Source organism: Dermochelys coriacea, chromosome 10 (genome assembly GCF_009764565.3).
Source record: "Dermochelys coriacea isolate rDerCor1 chromosome 10, rDerCor1.pri.v4, whole genome shotgun sequence".
Classification (NCBI taxonomy): Eukaryota; Metazoa; Chordata; order Testudines; family Dermochelyidae; genus Dermochelys; species Dermochelys coriacea.
Window position 1 is genome coordinate 72,478,902 of NC_050077.1, and position 23,155 is coordinate 72,502,056.

The 23,155-nt window shown below is 43.8% G+C and overlaps 1 protein-coding gene across 1 annotated transcript in view; it reads right to left on the minus strand.

The window, feature by feature from the left end:
* Positions 1-23,155, minus strand: part of AGBL1 (AGBL carboxypeptidase 1) — a 366,216-nt gene that overhangs the window by 339,708 nt on the left and 3,353 nt on the right. The window contains exon 4 of the mRNA XM_043494685.1: positions 21,657-21,750. Within this exon, the coding sequence (XP_043350620.1) occupies positions 21,657-21,750 (94 nt within the window). The remainder of the gene's footprint in view (positions 1-21,656; positions 21,751-23,155) is intronic.

Genomic DNA, 23,155 nt, shown 5'->3' on the forward strand with positions numbered 1-23,155 from the left:
GAAGTCAAATCTGAGACCTTTCTCCAAATGTAGAAAAAAAAATTACTTCTGCACTGATATAGAGGACACCTTCGTATTCAATAATCCAGGAGGAGTTCCCATCTCACGACCACCAGAATAAACATTTGTATGTTGTATCCCTTCCAGTGGTGCACATAGAATCCATTTTTTAGCGAGCCGGTACTGCTGATCCCTTCCCCTCCTGTGTGTCTCCTGCCTATTTAGAATGTTAGCTCCCTCGTCAGGGCAGGGAATGTCTCTTACTACATGTCTGTACTGTGACTATCACACTCCTTTTAGCTAAGGTGCTTGTAGAACCGCAATCAAAGTAGCATCCAGTTCCTCACAATATTTTATGCATTTATCCTTCCAATACCCTTATGGGGCAGGGCAGTTCTACTTTCCCTGTTTTAGACATAGTCTCTCTGCACCTCAGTTGCCTAAGTGACTTCCCCAAGGTCACAGACGAAGTCTGTGGCAGAGCAAGGATTTGAATTTGTGTCTCCTGAGTCCCAGGCTGGCACCCTAAGCAGGCCCAAACTCAGCTGGTGCGTGCATGCGTGCGTGCGAGAGAGAATGTAATTATACTTAAGTAGAATGAAGCTTGCCAATTTCCATTCTGAAAAAACCACAATCAAAAGGATTTTAGAAAATGAAATATACAGTCTGTTGTGTGTCATGTAGCGTGTACTTTACAGGAACTCCATATAGGGTCAGGCATTTTAAATGTAGGTGCAACACAAGCAAAGTGAAGAAAAGACATTTGGAAAATAAAGATATTGGGCCAGATCCTCAGCTGGTGTTATTTGGCTCAGATAAATTGAAGTCAATGGAGCTACACTGATTTATGCTAGTGGAGGATCAAGTCCAGTATTTCCCATGAGACTGTAAACCAGTAAAAGAGATAGAGTGTCTGAGTTAATGGCGGGCAAAGCCTCCCCAGAATATAATCAATATCTGGGGCTATGAACAAATTCAAACACCCAAAACATTCTAAGGGGAAAGAAAGAAACACAACAGAAAGTCATATAGGGGAGGGAGGGAAGGACATTCAGCGAGGGATAGGCAAGCTGACTGATGCACTGACAGAACTTTAGCAAGCAAGACAACCGGTGTTGGTACCACATGGTCATCTAGTAACACCATATGGTAAACTAATAGCCCCTTTTCTGGCATCAGAAGAAATAATGAGATGAAGAACCTGGGACAAGGGAAATGAAGGGATAATGAAAAATAAACCGTGCATGAGTGAGAGAACAAAAAAGACAGGAACAGGAGGGAAAGGCTGCAAAGCTCAGAGAAGATGAAGCTGTGAGCACATGCTACACCAGAGAACTTGATAACATGCCCAGTGCAAAACTTTACATTTGTCTCAGGAAAGAACAGATTAAAAAAAAAAAAAAAAGCTTTACAGACCTGTCCAGATGTTGTCGACTGATTCTTTGCAGCAATAAATCACTAAGATCATAACTGGATTTTAAAAAACAACCCTCTCAAAGGGGGTTCATTTATACCTTTCAGTAAAAAATGTACAACTAAAGTTGTCCTATCTTAAAAGGCATAATAATAAATGCTGCGCTGTAACAGAAAACGTAAAAAAAAATCCTCAATAGCTTCAGAGACAGCCACTCTGAAGAATAAAGGGCTTTGAAGTGCTTCCAAATCAGCAGGGTTGATAACGGGGCATGAGCACAACTTAACCAGACAGACAAATACTTCTTGCAAATTCAGTGTAGGAACAATAAACAAACAACCATGAAAAATGCCACTGTTCTCTATGCCAAATAAAAATTGGATTATCCAGCACAACTGGGCACCCCAGACGATGAATAATAAGAAAAGTTTTATTTCTAGGTCACCCATGCAGATTCAGGCCACTATGTTGCCTGCATCCATCACTAACTGACGGTGTGACTTTGGGCAAGCTGTTGATTAATTCTGTGCCTCAGTCCCTCTATCTTTAAAATAGAGATAATTCACCTACGCTTCATACTAGTGTCATAGGTATGAAACAAACCCCTTTGTGCTTCTTGAGCACAACCTTGACTACCTGCACCTCACATGGTCCACCCTCTCTTAAACTGACCTTCTGGGCCGCAGCTCCCTTGTTCACCAACTGCATTAATGCCACAGGCCCAGTTTGGTTTAGCATCTGTAAGGCCTTTCACTCTGGCAACCTGTGACCAGCGTAGGGCTGCCAACTTTGGCTGGATGAATTCCTGGAGATACCATCACATGACATAATCTTTCATTAAAAATTAATCTTTCAATCCTGGAGGGTTGGCCTAGACCAACAAGGTGGTTAAAGTGACACAGCCACCACTTCTTCAAAACGAAGTGTTATGTATTCATGTGTGGGAAGCACACAGAGGGAAGGGTAAACAAAAACAACAATAAAAGGTCTACATGCACATTTGCCTCTACCCAATCCTTAAACTTTCCTTGCAAGCTTTGCTATGTTTCAGTTACCTCCATCTCTGGGTTGTGAGAAGCACAGCCCTCTGCTGCTGTTTCTGCCTCTCTGTCTCCTTGCCAGCCCGCCAGCTTTTGCTTTGGCTGACACTCTGACCACTCTCTCAACTTCCACCTTTTTTTAGGCCCAGGTTCCTCTAATGTTTGATATCCTCCTTTTGATCCTAGGCTTAAGCTTTGATAAGAAACCATTCTGAGCCTGAGTGAAGCCAGGTAGGGTATTCCCCAATAAACAGCTTCCCCATTGTTTTCTCAAGGACTCTTATCTATGTCATTGTTTTATCATTCCTGTTTGGCTCCCTTAATATCCCCTTTTGATCCAACTCCATAGCAGGTAACCCATCATAACCAAACACCGAAGGATTAAACAGATATTTGTACAGCACTTTGAAAATGAAAAGTGAAACTATGTGAAGGCTATTTGATGGCTTGGGTGAAATGAGTTGAAAGTTCATAGCCCAGTTCCATTGGGTAGGTGTCCAAATCTCAAAACCACCTTACAACTGCTCCAAGACAGCAGGGAGGCCAAAGATTGGATAGGCAGGGAACAACCCAAGAGATCTGTGCAAATCCAATTCCTACGGCTTTAATCACCCACCTGTCCACCTCTCCCATGGGCGTCTTTGCGCTTTTTGCATGCTGACACATGGGACACCTATCTCAAACTAGTGCATAAAACCTCTACCCTTTAGTTGGTCAAATGCCTCTTCCAGACTCCCTTCTGCCATGATGCCTAGAGAAGACCTCACACTGACAATGGCTAAGTAGAGCGCGAATGGGGATTCCTAGGATTTATTGAAGGAAAATAAAGGTGATTGGGAACCATGAGGTTCTGCACATGGCTAGCATACGGCATGATTTTATCATGGCCCCCCTCCTGTTCTCCCCCCTCCTCCATTCCTATTGCTCATTACACAAAGACAAGATGCAACAAGTGAGTGTAGATTGCAAGCTCTTTGGGCAAGGACCAGCCCCGTCATGCGTGTTTATACAGCACCTAGCACAATGAAGGTCCTGATCCTGATTGAGCCCTTTGGGTGCTGCCACAAACAATCATCTGGCTCGAAGCACATTTCCCAGAAAAGTGAAAGGAATAAACTACACTCAAGCTATACATATTGTCAGGCTGTATTTTATCTTCAATCCTAGGAACTCATGCTTCACTCTCAGGATTTATATAGTCAGCAATGCATCCTGCTAAAAATACAGTTTCATAATTGACAGTTAAGGGTCATTTAGATACATGGCACTTAGCTTTAAGGGTCACTTGGACACCATGGCGACAGGTGTTTTGTACAAGAGGTAGATCTCATCTGAGATAAATGCCTTGAATAATCATTTCCTTAGTGGCCCAACAATACTGAGCATAAATGTGCAGGCACTTGCATAGAAATTTGGTTTAAAGATTTAAAAACAGTGATTTATGGATCCTGGAAATGTGGTTGGGCAAGGCCACAGCTGCTGTTGGCATTTTCATGCCAATGCTAGTCCAAGACTGACACAAACACCCATCATCATGAGCTCTTAAATTCCAGCCTGCTTACAGTTTGTAATAACCCCTTCAACATCAACAGGTGGCGCTCCAGCTGTTCTGCACAGATGTGGGTTTGGTGGAATGCAGAAGGATGGCAAAGATGCCCGGAACATTAATTTTTCTTCACACTCTACCCACAAGTTCTTTGTTAATGTTTGCTTCAGTTCCAGCTACCCGGATTTTTTTTTTTTTTTTTAAAGGGAGCTCTATATTTCATCCAAAAAATAATCACATCTTTTCTGTGACTCTAGCCATTATGCTGGATGTAATTAGCGAGCAAGAGATCCCACGTATAAATAAGTGATACAGAAATTAAGCCTATTTAAAGAATTTTTCTCTGAAGCTTTATGGGTTTCTATGGATTTTAACAATCAAAGAGAAAAGGATGAAGACAGAAGATAGATGGAGGCCAAGTCACTGTTAACAGCACAGAGCACCCATTACTGCCGAAAATATACTGGGCCCTTGCCCTTTAAATGCCTTCAGCGGACATCAACCCTGATTCTTCTCTCACTTGCACCATGGAGAATTAAAGTCACAAAGTCTTTTCTAAAAGATATTCCCTGGCTCAAGCAGCAGTTATGGGTGTGATACAGATGTCACTAAAAGAGGATCTCTGTCCTGTGCGATGCAGGAGGTCAGACTAGATAATCAGAACGGTTCCTTCTGGCCATAAACCTATGAACTACACCAGTGTAAAACCAATGCCAGAGAAGAATGAGACCCAGAAAGCAGGAATTAAACTGATGCTCATTCTCTCTCATCCCCCATGCCCCCCAATATAAATCCTGCCTCTCACCCACCCCTCACTGGGGTATTTTATGGTGCCGCAATGAGTTTGTTTTTGGCAAAAAAGAAGAATCACTGGGCTTTACAAAGAGCTGCTGCAAAGAGTCCCAGCTCAGGCATCTCTCTCTGTCTCTTTCATAGACACATAATCCAACTACATCTGTGTACATGGTACAAAGCATGAGGGAATTAGGTGGTCTCTGAGCCATCCAGTCCCTTAGCTCCCAGAATATATCTCTCATCAGAGGAGGGGCTGATTTTACTCATTGCCAAGGACATACATTTTGATTCATGTTCAAACAAAGCACCAGTGGCTCTTTTTCAAGGCAGCGCAGAGGTAGCACCACCTCCAAAGGCTGAAATTCAGTCCCAGAAAGATATTTTCCATTTTTAATCAACTCTCTCTCCGGGGTCAGATGTCACCAGTATGGCTGAGGCAGGCTTGTCACTCACATCAAGATGAAAGGGCTGGAAGGATCACAATCAAATAGAATTTTTAACAGATTAATTACCCACAGCAGCTTCAGTATGACCATGTGAGAACCCAGTTTCCCCACCCAAAGGGCATGCATGGAGAGGCTGAGAGAGGCATTGATGTTATCCCTGATAGATCTATAAAAGCGGAGAATAGGAATGCTCTTCTTAGGTTGGTGTGTTAACATATTACCATAGAACCATATGCGAACAAAGCCAGTGCAGCACATTGGCATAATGTGGGCCCAAATCATCCAATATGTAATTAAAAAGTGTCAATCAAAGGGGTTCAATCTGTCCCTTTCCCCCTGGAGACCCGCCTTTCAATCCCATTTAAATCACCAGTGGAAATGAGTCTGGTGGTCTCTTAGCCAAGTCCTTAGCCGATACATATTCAGATCACATCAGTTTACTAGGACTGGCAGCCTATGCTCAAGAGGAGCCCTCCCTCCCGCCCAGACTGGCAGACATCAAAAATATTTTACTGCACATCAAGATTGAGGTGAATCAGCAAAGTGGGGGGGGGGGAAGAAGAGATCCAGCCCTACTTGTGCCTGCATTATGTTTACTTCTAGCCAGTTCTCTGACTCACACTTTTATGAGGACTAAACCCACTCAAAGCAATACAAGAAAAGCGGACAATTCATTTACCAAGTAAAACCGGTATAGTGTATCACTGACTCAGCTGAAGAGCATGGCTTAAAGACCTATGCCAAATCCCTGTAACCACAGGTTCAAATCTTGGTAGAGACGGACTCAGCCTTCTGAGGAGGATAAATTGATTTCCGAGCACTTTGCAACATGGGAGCCTTTCAGAGGTACCCTTAAAAGACAAAGTGCTCTCTGAGGGTATCTAGAGCCTGGCACTTAAAACTTTTGGGCGTGTGGTTAATTGTGGGCAAAATGATAGCAACTAGATGTCCAACTACATCCAGCTGTGCCAGCAAGCCAGGTAACAGGGCTTCTAAATGTCATTATTTATGCCATATTGTTGTAGGCCTGTAGGTCGCAGGATATTAGAGAGACAAGGTGGGTGAGGCAACATCTTTTATTGGGCCAACTGCTGTTGATGGAAGAGACAAGCTTTTGAGCTTACACAGAGCTCTTCTTTGGGTCTGGGAAATGCATTCAGAGCACCACAGCTAAATACAAGGTGGAACAGATTGTTTAGCATAAGTATTTAATACATATTTTAATGGACCATTCAAAGTGAAGTGGCTCATTAACACCACTCCAGTAATAGGGGGGAAAGGAAGGGAGGGAGGGGAAAGCAGCTGGGGAAGGGGAGTTAATGGGTTACAGATTGTTGTAATAAGCCATAAATCCAGTGTCTCTGTTCAGTCCATGATTTTTAGTGTCTAGCAAAGTTATGAATTTAAGCTCCCAGGCATTAATGCCCCAATAACAACTAAATGGGTGAAACTAGACAATGATTATGCTCTCAAATGAACTCACACAGGAAAATGGTAAAAGACTGTCAGGGTTCCTTCCCCACTCTGAGCACTAGGGTACAGATGTGGGGACCTGCATGAAAGACCTCCTAATCTTATTCTTACCAGCTTAGGTTAAAAACTTCCCCAAGGTACAAACTTTGCCTTAGCTTTGAACCGTATGCTGCCACCACCAAGCGTTTTAAACAAAGAACAGGGAAAGAGACCACTTGGAGACATCTTTTCCCAAAATATCCCCCCAAGCCCTACACCACCTTTCCTGGGGAAGGTTTGATAATAATCCTCACCAATATGTACAGGTGAACACAGACCCAAACCCTTGGATCTTAAGAACAATGAAAAAAAATCAATCAAGTTCTTAAAAGAAGAATTTTAATTACAGAAAAAGTAAAAGAATCACCTCTGTAAAATCAGGATAGTAAATACTTTACAGGGTATTCAGATTCAAAAACACAGAAGATCCCTCTCTGGGCAAAACCTTAAAGTTGCAGAAAACAGGAATAAACCTCCCTCTTAACACAGGGAAAATTCACATAAAACAAAAGACAAACTAATCCGCCTTGCCTGGTTTACCTATACTAGTTGCAATATTGGAGACTTGGATTAGGATGGGTTGGAGAAGATGGATTTCTGTCTGGCCTCTCTCAGTCCCCAGAGAGAACAAACACCAAAACAAAGAACACAAACAAAAGCCTTTCCTCCCCCATGCCAGGATTTGAAAGTATTTTGTTCCCTTATTGGTACTTTGGGTCAGGTGCCAGCCAGGTTAGCTGAGCTTCTTAACCCTTTACACATAACAGGAAGTTGCCTCTGGTCAGGAGGGATTTTATAGCACTGTATATAGAAAAGTGGTTACCCTTCCCTTTATATTTATGACAAAGACAAAAACACTGCATCACCTGTGGGTGAACACTTTTTACAAAGGGATCGCTCTAGATCTGACCTATCAGTCCTCATCCACAAATGAAACCTGAACAGCGCTTTCAAAAGATAAGTCTAGGAGTGTAAATTCATAACTTTTCTAGATACTAAAAGTCATTGACTGAGTAGAGACACTGGATTTATGGCTTAATAAAACAATCTATAACCCACAAACAACTCCCTCCAACTGCCTCCAGCCCAGGATAGGAGGGGTGTTAACAGGTTACTTTACCTTGGATGATCCCTTGAAATGTGTGTTAAATACTTATGCTAAACAATCTGTTCCACTTTGTATTTAGCTGTGACATTCTGAATACATTTCCCAGACCCGAAGACAAGCTCTATTTAAGCTTGAAAGTTTGTCTCTCTCCCCAACAGAAGTTAGTCCAATAAAAGATATTACCTCACCCACCTTATTTATGTCCACAGTTATTTGTAAGTACAAAATGGGAGGCAGGTTTCAACATAATAAGGTCCATAGCCAAAGCTCTCCTTCTCTTTCTACAGCATAACTCATTGGCTAGCACTCTCCATCCCAGAGATGGCAGCATTTCCAAGGCACTATATGTTGGTAAAGTACTTCAGGATGCTCTAAAAGATGTAAAATATTATTCACTAAAAAGTATCCTTTACCTGGATGTAACAAGGCTGCAGTGATGGATGGGAGATATGGCTTTCATTTCAGTCATTCCTAAAATGTATGTTTAAAGAGAAATTTTAAAAATGTAAAAATCTTTAAAAATTAACAGATATGAAAAGAATTAGATATGTGAAGATGCAACACTGAGATGGGGGTGGGCATACAGCACTGGGCCCTGTGCTCCTGGAAATGGAGTCAACTTGTGTAAGCCTTTCTTTGAAGACACTCTGGCTGTCTCAAAAGAAAGAAAAAGACGACTGATTGATACTGGAACCGGACGGGGAAAAAAGTTTGTTCTTTTTAATCTAATGGAATCATGAAAAAAAATGTTGCCATTTTACTAGTCTCAGATACATCAGTTTAATAGCTTTGTACAGCACTTCATTTTCCCCTCTGGTTCTGTTCAGATGAAGCCCATCTATAAAGTACAGCCAAAGGAAAGTGTTCAAGATAATGATTTAAAGAGGAAAACTAGCTTGCAGGCCCTTCTAGAACACACCACTGCAGCTAGAGGTCATATGCAAACACGGCTAATAGAGGGTATGTCTCAGGAATGAAGGGTTGTTCCTCACTCTGAAATATTCGTAACTCTGAACAAAACACTGTGATTCTTCTTTCAGAAGTTTACAGCTAAACATTGACTTAATACCATTTTGAAACTTTACTATGCAGAAAAAAATGCTGCTTACCTTTTATTTTTAGTAGTAGTTTATTTTTAACACAGCATTCACTGTCCTGTAACATATTTGCTTTTATTTATTTTTGTCTCTGCTGCTGCCTGATTGTGTACTTCTGGTTCCAAATGAGGTGTGTGGTTGATTGCTCAGTTTGTAATTCTGGTGTTCATAACTCTGAGATTCCATTGTACTACAATTAAAAGCCCACAGCTAGCTGGTGCCAGGTGACTTGAGTTAATGGGCTGTTTAATTGCAATGTAGTACATCTTCAGGCTCAAGCTGCAGCCTGAGCTCTGGGACCCTTCCACAGCTCAGGATCCTAGAGCCCGAGCTCCAGCCTGAGCCCAAACATCTACACCACAAAAACAGCCCCACAACCCGAGCCCGAGCCAGCTGGCCATAGGTTTTTAATTGCAGTATAGACATATTCAGGATCATTTTCCCTGTACTGCATGAAGAAATACATGTGTGTAAACAAGCAGGAATGCCATGTGATGCAATCCTCCAGTTTACACACCTCAAACCTGAATTTCTGAGTGGGCACTGAAGTCCAACTGTGTAGGTCCAATTGGGGCATTAGGGCCGCAGTTTGACTCTGTAAAAGCCTCCAAATCACTGTTTAACTGCAAGTAGGCCAAATGCATTGGCTGCAGCTGGTAACAATGAAGGAAGCATCATTATGACCAGTACACACACATTTGCATTAGGGAGTAAATGGAAAGATTAGTAACAGTACAGTGCTTTTCATCTGCATATATCAAAACCCTGCACAAAAGGAGGTAAGTAATATTATCCCCATTTTACAGATAGGGATTATGCAATTTATACATATTATCTACACTGTTATAGAATGTGGGTTGAAATTAGAGCTTGTTGGAAAGCTTTCATCTCAATGAAATTTCAACAAAAATGGGGAGGAAAATTTGTGGAAATTGTCAGTCCCAACCCCCACACCCCTGACTTTGCCACTGCCTTAATGTGTAGCCTTAGGCAGATCAAGAATTTCCACTGTATTTCCCTATGTGTATTTGCCTGCCCCACCAGAGTGATGCTATAAACTTAATTAATTAGTGTTGATAAATCACAAATGGAGATCAATGGATGAAGGTGGCAGAAAAATGCTAAGTATTTCTATTTTACAGATGCATTTTGGGCACCTTGGGTTAGATTTTCAAAGTTATTTGGGTGCTAAAAAATGCAGATGGGTGCCTAGTGGGATTTTCAAAAACACCTGTGCCGTTTAGGGGCCTAAATCCTATTGAATTCAATTGGAGTTAAGCACCTAATTTATTTAGGCACTTTTGAAAAACTCAGTAGGCACTGATCTGCATCCTGAGGCAGAACTACACACAGCTAGTTTCCAAAATATTTTGGTCATTATCAGCATGAGAGAGAGAGAGAGAGAGAGAGAGGTGGAGTACCTGGAAGAGTTGGTTTATACCCAGCTAAGGCAAGGTCAACCAGGTACATGGGGCTAGATTTTTAAAGGTATTTAGACTCCTAAATATACAAATAGGTGCCTAGTGGGATTTTCAAAAGACTGAGGGACCTAACTACCTTTAAACATCTGGTCTATAGTGGCTCAGCAAGATGGAGACTCCCTTTTGGCTCACGTGGTAAAATGATGCCTATGTTCTATAGGAGGGTCTCAGACAACAACATCATGCAGGATACGCCAACGGCTATTTTGGCCATCAGGCAGGGAATCACTTTTAGCTGCAGGGCAGAGAAGTGGGGAAACAGCCACATCACAGGCATGGTAGGAAACACATCTCCAATATAAAGCAGTGTCTATTTTTGTTGGCGATTGAATCTACCTGCTCAATTCTCCATGCACCTTGCTGAAAGTTGGCTCTTCAAAGTGTCAGTGCGGAGCATGAACATGAAAGAAATATCACTCTAGATCGGGGCGGGTTTCTTACTTCTTCAGAGCATGAGCCTAAGCTTAACAGATAGACACCTCGCCTTTCATCCTGACCCCTCTCCTCCCATTTGAAACATATAACGTCTTTTTGGCATCAATAGCAATTGCTTACATGGGAAAAGGAATGTTAGGAAAGCGTTTTAAGCTCTTTTTAATGCAATTTAGCAGATGTAAAAAATTAGACACCACCTCCTTGTTCTCTGCAGACCACTGTCGAGTGATGCACAAACCACAGCTTGGGATCTATTGGACCTGAAGTCTAGGAAAGAAGTTCTAAATAGTAAGCGCAGGGGCAGTGGAACAGATGCCCTAAGAAATGCACCATTACTTCGGAGAATGAAGAATGGGTCAGTGAAGACGCCAGTGGGGATGATGCAGGCAGGAGTCCTGCACAAACAAATTTGGCATTTCTTTAGCATCACAATGGGACAGTTAGTTCCGCAGTCACAGAGAAGAGTGCTCCCTATTAACCCACCAGAGCCACTTCCTGAATTAATCAAAAAGTGTCAAATTCTTCTCAGTTATGCCTGTACAACCCTCTGGGAATCAGCTGTCTGGTCAGATCTCAACAGCTATGTAGCTAGCACCAGGCTTGATCAGTACTGTACTCGGATGGGAGATTTAGAAGGAAAATTATTAATTCAGAACTCAGCAAATATCAAGCCAAGCTCTCATCTTGGTTACACTGCACAGTTGCCACTTGAGATTAGTGGGGTTTCAGTGGCATAACTGAGGGGACATTTTTGACCAGTATTTGCAGAAACCTAAATTATAAGTTATGAATTGTATATCATTATTATTCTTTTTCTCGGAGAGCTCCCAACCAACCCAGCCAAACTCTGGTTAGTATGTAAGAACAAACTTGATAACAGCCCAGGGTGGCACGGTCTAGCTGTAGATATAAAAATAAAACGGAACGAGCTAAAAGGAGCTCAGTCAAAATTTAAGCATTATCAGGGTGGTTCAACCATGTGCCCTTGTTTTTCTGCACACAACAATTTGGAAAGCAGTGAAAGTTGGCATGACTGCTGCCTTGCAAGCATGATTTTAAACAACCCCCCTCCCCACACACAAAATCAACAGACCACCACTCCCAACAAGATAGTGGGAGTTGAACCCAGCTGGCATCGTTATGTTATTGGAGTGTATGCCATATGGCTTGAGCAAAGTCCAAACATTGTTCCATTTAACAGGAAGGGAAAGTTCAGTGCATAAGCCAAAATCATCTGATGATTTTATGTGTCTTCCTAAATGGTCCAGTTATTGCTGCAGCCTGCTGTAAAGCCCAATCTCTGAGCCATGACAGTTTCAAGGTTTACACTTCAGAAATAGAGGGAGGCTTCATTGCCAAAGCTGCTGCCTCTTCCATATTTGGAGTCAGTGAAGAACTGGTCTTCCTCACCAGCCACTTCCTCAAAGTTGTCAGGTTCTCCTCCATGTGTTCCAGCCCACTTTTCTGAACACAGCCTAGGGCCGCACAGCTACAGGGTTATTTACAGATTTTGTTCTCATAGCTGCCATCCCGAGTATTGCCCTGCAAATAATGGTGCTAAGAAGAGCACTGACAGCATTATCAAGCCATGGACCCATACGGTGTCTGCAGCAACACCCATCAGAAAACCCTCTTCCTCACCTACCTAATCACATTTCATGTAGGCTTGGGCTGAACATCACTGGGTTTAAGCTGCTCTTTTATTCAACGCTCCCTCCCCATCCCCACAGTCATCAGACTACTGTGCAAACAATGTTGGGAGCCTGGCCTCAGGTCAACTGCTGAGTGCTGAGGACTCTTCTTCAGTCATAGCTTCCAGAAGTGAGCCAGTCATACTTATTAGTCCACTGCATACATGAAACCAAAGAGCATATCTGCACCAGGGAAATGCTCTCATAAGTACCCACCATTGCTAACACTTGTTCAGCTCCACCAGCGTCAACAGCTTAAGGATTCCTAGTGGAAATGGGCTGCTGCTGAGGACTTTGACACAGTGTCACATTATACCTGTTTGTGTACAAAACAATACAGTGTTTGAAACTGGTGGTGGCAGCTGAAGTCCTAGTCATACTTGCTGTGCCAGGCAGAGCTGAACGGATGTAGCAGCACTGGGCAGTTCTTTAGAAACATTTCCTAGTGTAAAAAGGATTTGCCTTAATTGAATAACTGTGGGATCTTATTGCTAGAACCATGGTATTCCCTCTGGCCTTCCTCTCCCTATTACAGTCCAAATACAGATAAGGGTATCAACGTGTAAGCTCTTTGTGGCAGGGACTATGCTTTCCTTTGCTCTGTGAAGCACTTGGCACACCTTGGTGCCATACCAATAAAAATCCAAAATACATAAAATCAATATCCCTACCCTGGGAGCACATTACTGGACCAACATGGATGTGCTGACACCTAAGTGTGTGGTCTGAGTTTTATCTGCTCACTCTTTCTCCCCCTCTCCCCCTGCTATCAGGAAATGAATGTCATCATACAGCTCAGCACTCTCCGAGGGGGATTCTTCCTTTGTCTCGTTGACATATGGGAATGGAGCCAAGCGAACAGGCAGGGAGAGTGCTTGCTTATCTCTTCAGTGGTGAGAATTCAGATAGGGTTCACATAGAAACTTCCTCCATCCAGTCACAACCCCCTGGGGATGGCGGGTGGGAGGGTTTGCTCAGTTAGGTCATAAACAAAAAAAAAAAAGGGCTGACAGCCTATGGTTTCCTTTAGTGCAAGTGCCGCAGCAGCTATAGCTAGCCGACAGTCTGGCTTCCCAAACAACTCCTGCTAATCAATAGTTCTGCTTTCCTAGAGCTTTGCTGTTGACCCCCTTCTCATACACGTACAAGGTAGTGTGAGCACATCACCCCACCCTCACTCACTCCTTCCACAATCCAGTTCAAAAGATGCCCTTTGTGTGCATAAAAGTAGCAGCCATTCGTACATTTCTACTGACTGCCTCATGGATCATCTCTCTCTCTCTACCTGCTCAGATGCCACCCCCTCCCCACCATAGTATCTGAGAGCCTCTAATGTTAATGGATTTTTCTCACTGCATCCCTGTGGGGTAGGAAGCATCATTACCCCATGTGTAAAAGGAGAAACTGATGCACAGAGAGACTAAGGGTCCAATTTTCAAAAGAGCTCATCACCTCAGACGCTCGGCTGATTTTGAAAATCATGCCCTTATTTTGGTACCAAATTGGGCTCTAAGATATTTTGGAAACCAGGCTCCATTTGTGTGTGCTGAGCCTCTGGCTCCGTGTGATTTGTCCAAGATCACACAGCAAGTTAGTACTACAATCAGGAACTGAACCTATGCCTTCCACATCCCAAACCAGGGCTGTAACCATAAAACTATCCTTTCTCATCTGATACCAGATGCTTGACTTCTACTTCTTACAATGGGAGAGCCATCTCCTCCACAGCTCCACCTCATCCATAATCCATCTATCTTTCTCAGAAATTATCCACAAAAATAACAGGAGTACTTGTGGCACCTTAGAGACTAACAAATTTATTAGAGCATAAGCTTTCGTGGGCTACAGCCCACTTTATCAGATGCATAGAATGGAACATATAGTAAGAAAGATTATATACATCTATATATATATATATATACACACACATACATACACACACACACACACACACACACACACACACAGATAAGTTGGAAGTTACCATACAAATGTGAGAGGCTAATTAGTTAAGATGAGCTATTATCAGCAGGAGAAAAAAAAACTTTTGTCGTGAAACCAGAAATTATCCAGAGGCTCTTTTCTCCTTTCACTATGAAGTACCTCCCGATCCCTCTTCCTTCTGATAATTAGAACATCACCCTATTGCTTACATATTATCTAACTCTGGGAAGCACTCTGGTATTCAGCTTGCATGAAAGATCCTATGTGAAATAGAGTAGTATATCTCATTAGACTGGGCAAATAATGTCTGTGGTTGAATGGGAGATATGCCTCAAAAGACATCATGCAAGGTCAACTGTAAATTACAACAGTTATAGCCATGGGGTGTGAAAGTCAAGTCACGGGGAATAGCAAGACCTTGCCCTGATGCCATCTTTTCAAACATAACCCAATAGGCCAGCGAAGGAGATGATATAATAGGAAAGCAAAGAAATCCCTTGAATAGGAAGCAACAGTTCTTTCTAACCCAAACCATTCCATTTCTGGAATAGAAATGAAATGGCCATTGATCTCTGTGAGCTAAATCAACAATGAGCTTAACTCCTCTGGAATAGTACTACTGATGAAGTGAGTCAATCAATACTTGTTCTTTCCCATCATTTTTTATAGAAATTAAGTTAAATGTGGAAGTGGATTTCTATCTGTTTGTCAAATATTGTATACAATGGTTTTTGAGAGCTGTTTTAACTGTGGTAATTGCATAACACTTGCGGCTACCAATAGATGGCACCAGGCTTTCTGTATGAATTTATTTGCTCCTGGCATCTGGAACAACTTTCCTGTGCAGTATTTCTCTCAGCCTCATTGACTCTCTATCTATTTTCAAATCTCATCAGAAAGAATCTTCTCCCTTGACTCTGCCTCTTAATTTTTCAATTTTTCTCTCCTTCTGTTATTAACAGTACACAGCCAATAACAGATAATTCTTCGGTGTAACTATATTTGCAAAGCATTTCTATTTCTGAGCTACCACTGATATGAAATAAGATTTTATTACTTATTATTAAGGCAGATTATTCAGGGAAGCAATATAGACTGTACAAGGAGAACCTAGGCTGAGGAACTGCATAAACGAAGTCTCTTCTGGCTCAGACCTCATTTGTCCTATTACAATGACTCATTAGATTACATTCAAATGCTGCTTTTTATTTACTTATACCAATGATGTACTCATCTCTGTTCCATGTCATCTAAGATATTAATCAAAACGAACAGCCCTTGGTATAAAGGAGAATCTTGAATGGACCGTTTTCTCCTCTCCTGTTGACATCCTCCATCCCTCTCCATCCAGTTTATTTAATAGGATGTTCTTCTAGACTAAATCCCATGTCTGATTTTTCAGCTTTCTTGGTGGGGGAGGGATCACGTTTTCAAGCCTTCCTCAGCAATCATGAGGGCTGGAAACTTTCATTTAAAAAAAAGACCAAAAAAAACAAAAAAAAAAAACCCACGCAAAAGGAAGCTGAGATTCTCAGAAACATGTTTACAGGAGCTAAAAATCACAAGAGTTGGCAAAAATAGCAATGGGCAAATATTACTCAAAGAATTTTTATAAGTCAAATTTTCAACTGAATTAGCTTTGGCGGGGCTGGCCACTATGCAAGTGCCCCCTCATGGCCCAAGATACCTCTGCTGTGCTGTTTTCCCCTTCAACAAATTCCACCCTGTCTCTTTCAGTCTCACCTCTTCCTAAGAGTCTGGGCTACTTAGGTGCATTTGGCATCATCTTTTACCATTTGCTAGGACACTAGTCCTTCCATCATGGAAGGAGCCTAGATAATTTTTACAGAAAATAAGAACCACTCTTCAGGGTTTAAAAAAATCCTATAACATTTAACAGCGAACTCTCTCTGTCATAGAACACTACAAGATGGATAAGAAAGTCTATTGAAAGGGCTTCAGTTTCACTTAAGTTCAATGGAGCCTCATCAAAGTTCTATAGAACCCTGTGGATGTTTATTGAATTCTATAAGACTGTTTCATAAAGTTTTGCCTTTTCTTTCCAATATGTCTACTTTTGGGTAGTCCCACACAATCATGGCATAACAATGTGAGTACCATACACGCCTAATTGAGACCAACAACGTCTGTGAGTTATAGTCTAAGGGGGAATTAATGCCACTTGGTATATACCCCAGTAGAGGTCAGTTGGGGCATGGAAGAGTCTGTGTCTAAATAACCCACCGCTTTGCCACTGTGAAAAATAAATAGCACTATGTATCTTGTTTCCACATCTTTTCTGGCTTAACAAATAGCTCTGATCCTGAGGCTCAACAGGCCAGGCTCTTAAAATAACCTTGGTGCATCTACTGCCTGGGCTAGTACAATCAGAGTACATCCATGAGAGAGGACATAGTAACTGGAGTGGGTGTATTTTCCACTATGCATTCCTGGCAGCTGATCAAAAAGTAAAGGTAGCATCAGCCCCCGGGGGATGCCAGCTGTTCCTTCCTCCCAACAGCAGGGTAAATCCTGGTGGCATGTAGCTATAAAACTGAACGAAAATGTCAAGGGCAGGGAAAAGGGGAAGATCAGAGGCTTGTTTAGAACAAGACCATGAGCAAAACCTCCCCAAATAGCCCAGACCACCTCCTTGGTCTCTCTTCAGGCTCCAAGCAGGAGCTGGAAAGAAACCCAATAACAAACCTATGCTCTCTTGCTCAGCTTGCTCTGCCACAGCAAGCTACTCTGCCTCTACCTCTCTAGAGATTTCCAATTACAGCTGATCAGAAAACAGAAAAAACATTTTCATATTTTTTCCCCACACACACACCCCCTGCCCCCAGTTTCTGATGAAATTTAAAGATGCTGGAGATTTTCAGACCATCATTGTCCCAGGAGTCCCTTAGAGCTGAGGGAAGAGGGAATCTCCCACCCTCCTTGCACTTTGGAGTTCCAATTTTAGACTCTAAATCCACATCAGTAGTCTCTGAGAGCACTCGCTGTCCAGTAAACCAAGTCTCTGCTTCTCTGTGGCACCGAGTGAGAGCAATGCCTTCAGATGGGCTGGAAACAGATGCAGCCTCTCGCTCCTTCTGAACAAGAGGAAAATAAAGCCTTTCAACAAGCTGTGAACAAACATACTGTTTAAACCAAAACGGGTTTATGCCAAAGTTAGTAGCACTTCCTCTAGTGAAGAGCAAGCTGTCTCCAGTCCAGCCATGGAGATGCTCAGCCATTCCTAGCTCCTTGCTCTTAAAATGTAATTAAAAGTACGTGCTCCAGACTGGCTCCCTGGAAGGCTAAAAGACTTCTGTTGATTCAGGTCCTGCTGGTTAACCCATGTCTCTCCACAAGTATCATGGGCTGGAGCACAGGGATGGAGCACACCACTTCCAGGACCCAGATGCCACATTCACCTGTCATCTACAACTCCCACAAGGCACCACAGCGGCTCAGGCAGACACAGATTAACGTGGAACTGACTCAGAATGAAATGTTGATTAGACTCAATCCAAACCAAACCCAAATGCTTGGGGTTGATTTTTCCAACAGAAAAATGACAATTTCAGCAAAAATCAAAACTGCATTTTCCATCAAAAAAACACTGATGGAAAAGTTCCCAACCAGCATTAGTGAGCCGGATAAAGGGAAACAAAATGAAAGTACTGCTGACGACAAACTAAAATCATTGCTGTCTGAAAGAAATGCACTGTTTATTAGCAGGGCCTAAGCTTGCCCTTCTTCTCTGAAACTGAAGTCTCAGCCCACTTCATAGTGCACCTCACAAAAACCACAAGTATGGATGTATCATTGTGAGCAGCTTTCAGCAGAGAGCCAATAACTAAATAGGGCCATCAAGACCGAACACCCCATGCAGCCCACGTAAGGTAGAGGACAAAGGAGGAAGGTTTCATTGCCTCCTTCTGTGCTTTATCTGTGCAGTGTGTAAATAGAAAAGTTCAGTTTCCAGGACAGCTTTCACTGGTACAAAATTCACCAGCCATGCTCCATCACACTGAACTGATACAAGTCCAAGTCCTATTACATTCACGTTCTGAGCTAGAAAGTGCAGAGTTACTATTTGCAGAGTATGCAGAGTATATGCAGAGTAGAGTCGTGCTACTATAACTAAACACTATTCTAATCACAGGCAGCAATTCCATAGGAAGGACGGAGAAAGGGGCGGGAAGGGAGGAGAATTTGCCTATTCAGTTAAGTATAGGCATTGACACATCAATCATTTTCAATTGCTACAGTATCTGAGCCCGGGCACTCTGGGGTGAACATATTCTGGGCCACGCAGTTTCATGTTAACCAATTCCCCAGTGAATCTGAGTCTTGAAGATAATGCACGGCGTGAGAGGAATCTTGGAGGGTGCTCAGACAGTCTAGGAATGTAGGAGACAGTATTCTCAGAGCAAAAAGAAATTTTCATGAAGTTGACAGATTTCCACTCTATACGGCTAAATTCAGTGCCTTGCATAATGACAGGTTTCAGAGTAGCAGCCATGTTAGTCTGTATTCGCAAAAAGATTCTTTTTGCGAATACAGACTAACACGGCTGCTACTCTGAAACCTATTCTCAGAGCGCGTGATATCAGAACCACTCCACAGGGAATGTCCTGCGCTCCTCCCAGGCTCAAAGGGAGGGTCCATGGAGATTACAGAAGCTGCAAAGCAGCTCCAGGTATTTCGCACACTATTGGAAGGCCAAAAATGCAGCCACAGCAGAAGTTAATTGAGTCCCACAAACAAGGCAGCTGCAGGAAGCTGTACATGTGCCAGGCCCGCTTGGTCTTAAGAGCCAAGCAGCTAGCAAGGCAAGCAGTTTAGCCAGATTCCAAAAAGCATGACAGATGTAGGACGAGGAGCAGTGTGTGCCATTGTTACACTGTATTTAAAGAATGACAGTGGCATGAGTCAAGGTATACGCTGATCGCATCAGGGTGGTGGGAAGCAACTCAAATCACTTCCCCATGAAAAATGTATAATTGGCCAGGTGCATTATTGGGAGATTTGGGCTGGTGATTAGGTCACCTTCTCCTAGAATATCAGGTATTGGCCCTTGACAGAGACAGTACGCTGGGCCTGACTGACCAATGGTCTCATTCAGCATGGTAAACCTATGACCCAGTTGGTTCGGCAAGTATCAGAGTTCCAAGTCCACCCACGTCCATCTGCTCTTCCTCCCTTCAAGACCTTTTGGCCTATAACTAGTGCCCAGCCTGTACCCACCCTATCTGCCAACCACAGGGCCACTAACAGCACCCAGATAAGGGCCGCCCCCTCCCTCTAGTGTCACAGACTCTCCTGTCTGCCTCTCTATCGTCCATGACCCTTGCTGAGACAAGTGAGAGTGAGCATAGGCTCTGACTCTGTGGGTGCTCCGAGGCTGGAGCACCCACAGGGGAAAAATAGTGGGTGCTCAGCACACCGATCAGCTCCTCCCCCTCTCTCCCAGTGCCACCTGCCTCTTGCTTTCAACAGCATGCAGGAGGTGCTGCGGGGAGGGGGCAGAGCAAGGGTGGGGCATGCTTGGGGGAGGGGGAGGGGTGGGAAGAGGCAGGGCGTGGCAGAGCCTTGGGGGAAGGGTTGGAATGGGGGCAGGGCCTGATGTGGAGCAGAGGTTGAGCCCCCCCAGGGAAATGAACAAGCCGGCGCCTGTGAGAGAGTGAGTACACTGCAAAAAGGAAAGGAGGACTTGTGGCACCTTAGAGACTCACAAATTTATTTGTGCATAAGCATAAGCATAAGGAATGCATCTGATAAAGTGAGCTGTAGCCCATGAAAGCTTATGCTCAAATAAATTTGTGAGTCTCTAAGGTGCCACAAGTCCTCCTGTTCTTTTTATGGATACAGACTAACACGGCTGCTACTCAGAAACCTGTCATTATGCAAGGCACTGAATTTAGCCGTATGGAGTAGAAATCTATCAACTTGGAATGCATCCGATGAAGTGAGCTGTAGCTCACGAAAGCTTATGCTCAAATAAATTTGTTAGTCTTTGAGGTGCCACAAGTCCTCCTTTTCTTTTTGCGGATACAGACTAACACGGCTGCTACTCTGAAACCTGAGTACGCTGTGTGTTCAACAAGCAAGTATTTGAGCATGCGGCAGTCTGTGTGAGTTGTGTACACCGGCTACTACGTGAGCAAGCACATGGCTGTGTGAGCTGTGCACACAGGGCACCACACAGACGTGTATACTGGGTGTTGCATGAGCCAGCTCATGTCTGTGTGCCTGGCTGCGTGAGCTGTGAGCCTAGGGCACTGCACAGACATGCATAGCCGTAGCCTGCATTTTCTCTCTATTGTTTGTAGCAGGCTGGGCTGGTGCAAAGCCGTTGATGTTTGTTATCCTCACCCATGTACTCCTTCCCCGTTACAGGCGTGCAGGCCTCATAAATCTTACTCTGAGAACTGGCTGCGGACAGGGCTGGAGCAGACAGCTGCATGGCTAATTTTAGTGGCAAGCTGGAGAATCTGAGCAGGTTTAGTATCTATAGAAAAAAGTCACTTTGAAACAACATTTGCCATGTGCTTAAAAATAGACCCAGACATTAGGATTTTATTAGAGGTGGCAGGGGTCCCAGCCCATTAAAAGCCCCACATTGGGCCAATCACAACTCTCCATCTGAGAAGGGCTGGGCAAAGCTCTGCTTTAAGAAAACCACTGCATCTCTCTGGTCAAGTGGAGCAGAAGCCTGCTGCAGAGTGACACAAAGGGCTTGTTACCATTAGTTGCAGAGAGGAGGCTGTCTCCACCTTACTCCTAATGCCTCACCACACTGGGGTGCGAGGAACTGATGCTAGGACCTGAACTCCATTCCCCAGCATAGCAGTGTGATGCACCGGGAATCCCCAGGGCCCAGTGACAATTTGCTGAATGTTTTTGTACCTCTAAAAATGTTCATTTCACATTTGCAGTGAAGTTGTGTCAGTTTTGATTTCATTTTCTTTACAAGTGGCACCAAACTCTTGGTTCCAGACACCCCTAGAACTTTAGAAACACTTGGATCCAGGTCTGGCTCTGACCAGTGCTGCTTGTTCTAGCTCTGATCTAAACTTGTCCATCCATCTGTATATTTGGCATATTAGCTACACTCGGACAGACCCAAATGGACTCCCTTGTAGCTGCTGCCTACCTGACTGTCCTGGAGTGTTTCTTGTTGTAAGGAGTGATGACTTTGAAAAGCAGCTCCATGGCTCCATTAATGCCCAGCTTGGTTCCTGCAGAGACTGGGACAACAAGAGAGACAGGGAGGTAGATCCAGAGCAGTATGCTTGGGTTGCTGGAGTTACCGGTAGAGCAGTAAAGAGAGGAGCAGCAGCTGGGATTAGCAGCAGCGTCTCTGGGCTTCCAAATGGGTCCCTTTGACCTTCTTACAGATGTAGGAACTGAGGCACATAGAGATCAGCGGTCACAGAATGACTCACAGGCAGATTCAAGACTAGCACCCCATTCTCCTAACTCTTAGCCTTGTGCTCATTCAAGTAGTTTACAGTTGCCCCATCATTTGTGGAAGATGTTGCACTCTCTAGAGACAGGTTAGGGTTAAATGGGGCCAATCAAATCCACTCACAGTTTCCAGGGGCAATTCCATGCACACGGAATATCTCCTAGGGGCTTGGAGTGGGATAGGAGAGAAGGATTTCTTTCCTTTCTGCACTAATCCCTGTTATTTCTGCTCTTGGGATAGGTACTTCTGAGTGCAGATGGAGCCCCACCTCAGCCACTCCTATCTTTAATTCTTCCCTTGGCAATGCTGTTAACTTTTGCAGTCAGACACAGTGGTGTACCTGGGAAAGGGCTGCACAGAAATTGGCTGCTTGGCTTTAAAGCTAACCTACAACAGTCCATCATCAAACCTTCAACCTCACACGGAGAGGGAAAAGCAGAGGAAATTCAGGGGCTCGAATGAGTGAAGCTAATAATGGGGGCTCTCTAGGTGAACAGGGAGGCATACAGCCCAAAACTGTTAAGTGCTTTGAAAAAGGACAGTTTATTGTCCTAAGAGGGGGAAAGAATGAGAAATCAGCATCCCCATCAGCAGCCAGCAGGAGTCTTGGATGCCTGCCCCAGGCTGGGTTTTTTGGCTGCTTTGTTACTAACTATCCTGCACTGGCCAGAAAGCTGCCAAAGAGCCCATCAGCTTATGTGGGTCTCAGCCAAGTCATCCTGCTGATGGAAAATCTTGGAAGGCTCACTGGCTACTTTCACAATAGCAAACTATTCATGGGGACAGCGCAGCGTACACAGCTGCTTAAACTCTGCTCCCCGCAGACTGGGGGGCATGCTGCACACAGGGCTGGCAGCCCACACTGGGAAAGGAGCAACCCAGGACAATAAGCAGCTACAGTGAGATCTTAACAAGGTCAGGCTGGCTGCTTAGACTCCTAGCCCCAAGGACCCTTCAGGGTGTTATATGCTCCTGGGTTCTCTACTGCTCCAGTCAATTAGATGACTTGGATGGAGGGAAATTCTCCAGTTCTTCACCACATCCGTAAAAGCCTCAGCCTATCCCAGAACAACACCTATGTCTGGTTATGCGCAGATGTGGTACTGAACTAACAGAGCCAGTGCTGAATGGGGTGGAGGAGGTAGGACGTTCTGAAGCACTGGAGTGGGGTTCACCAGGGGAGG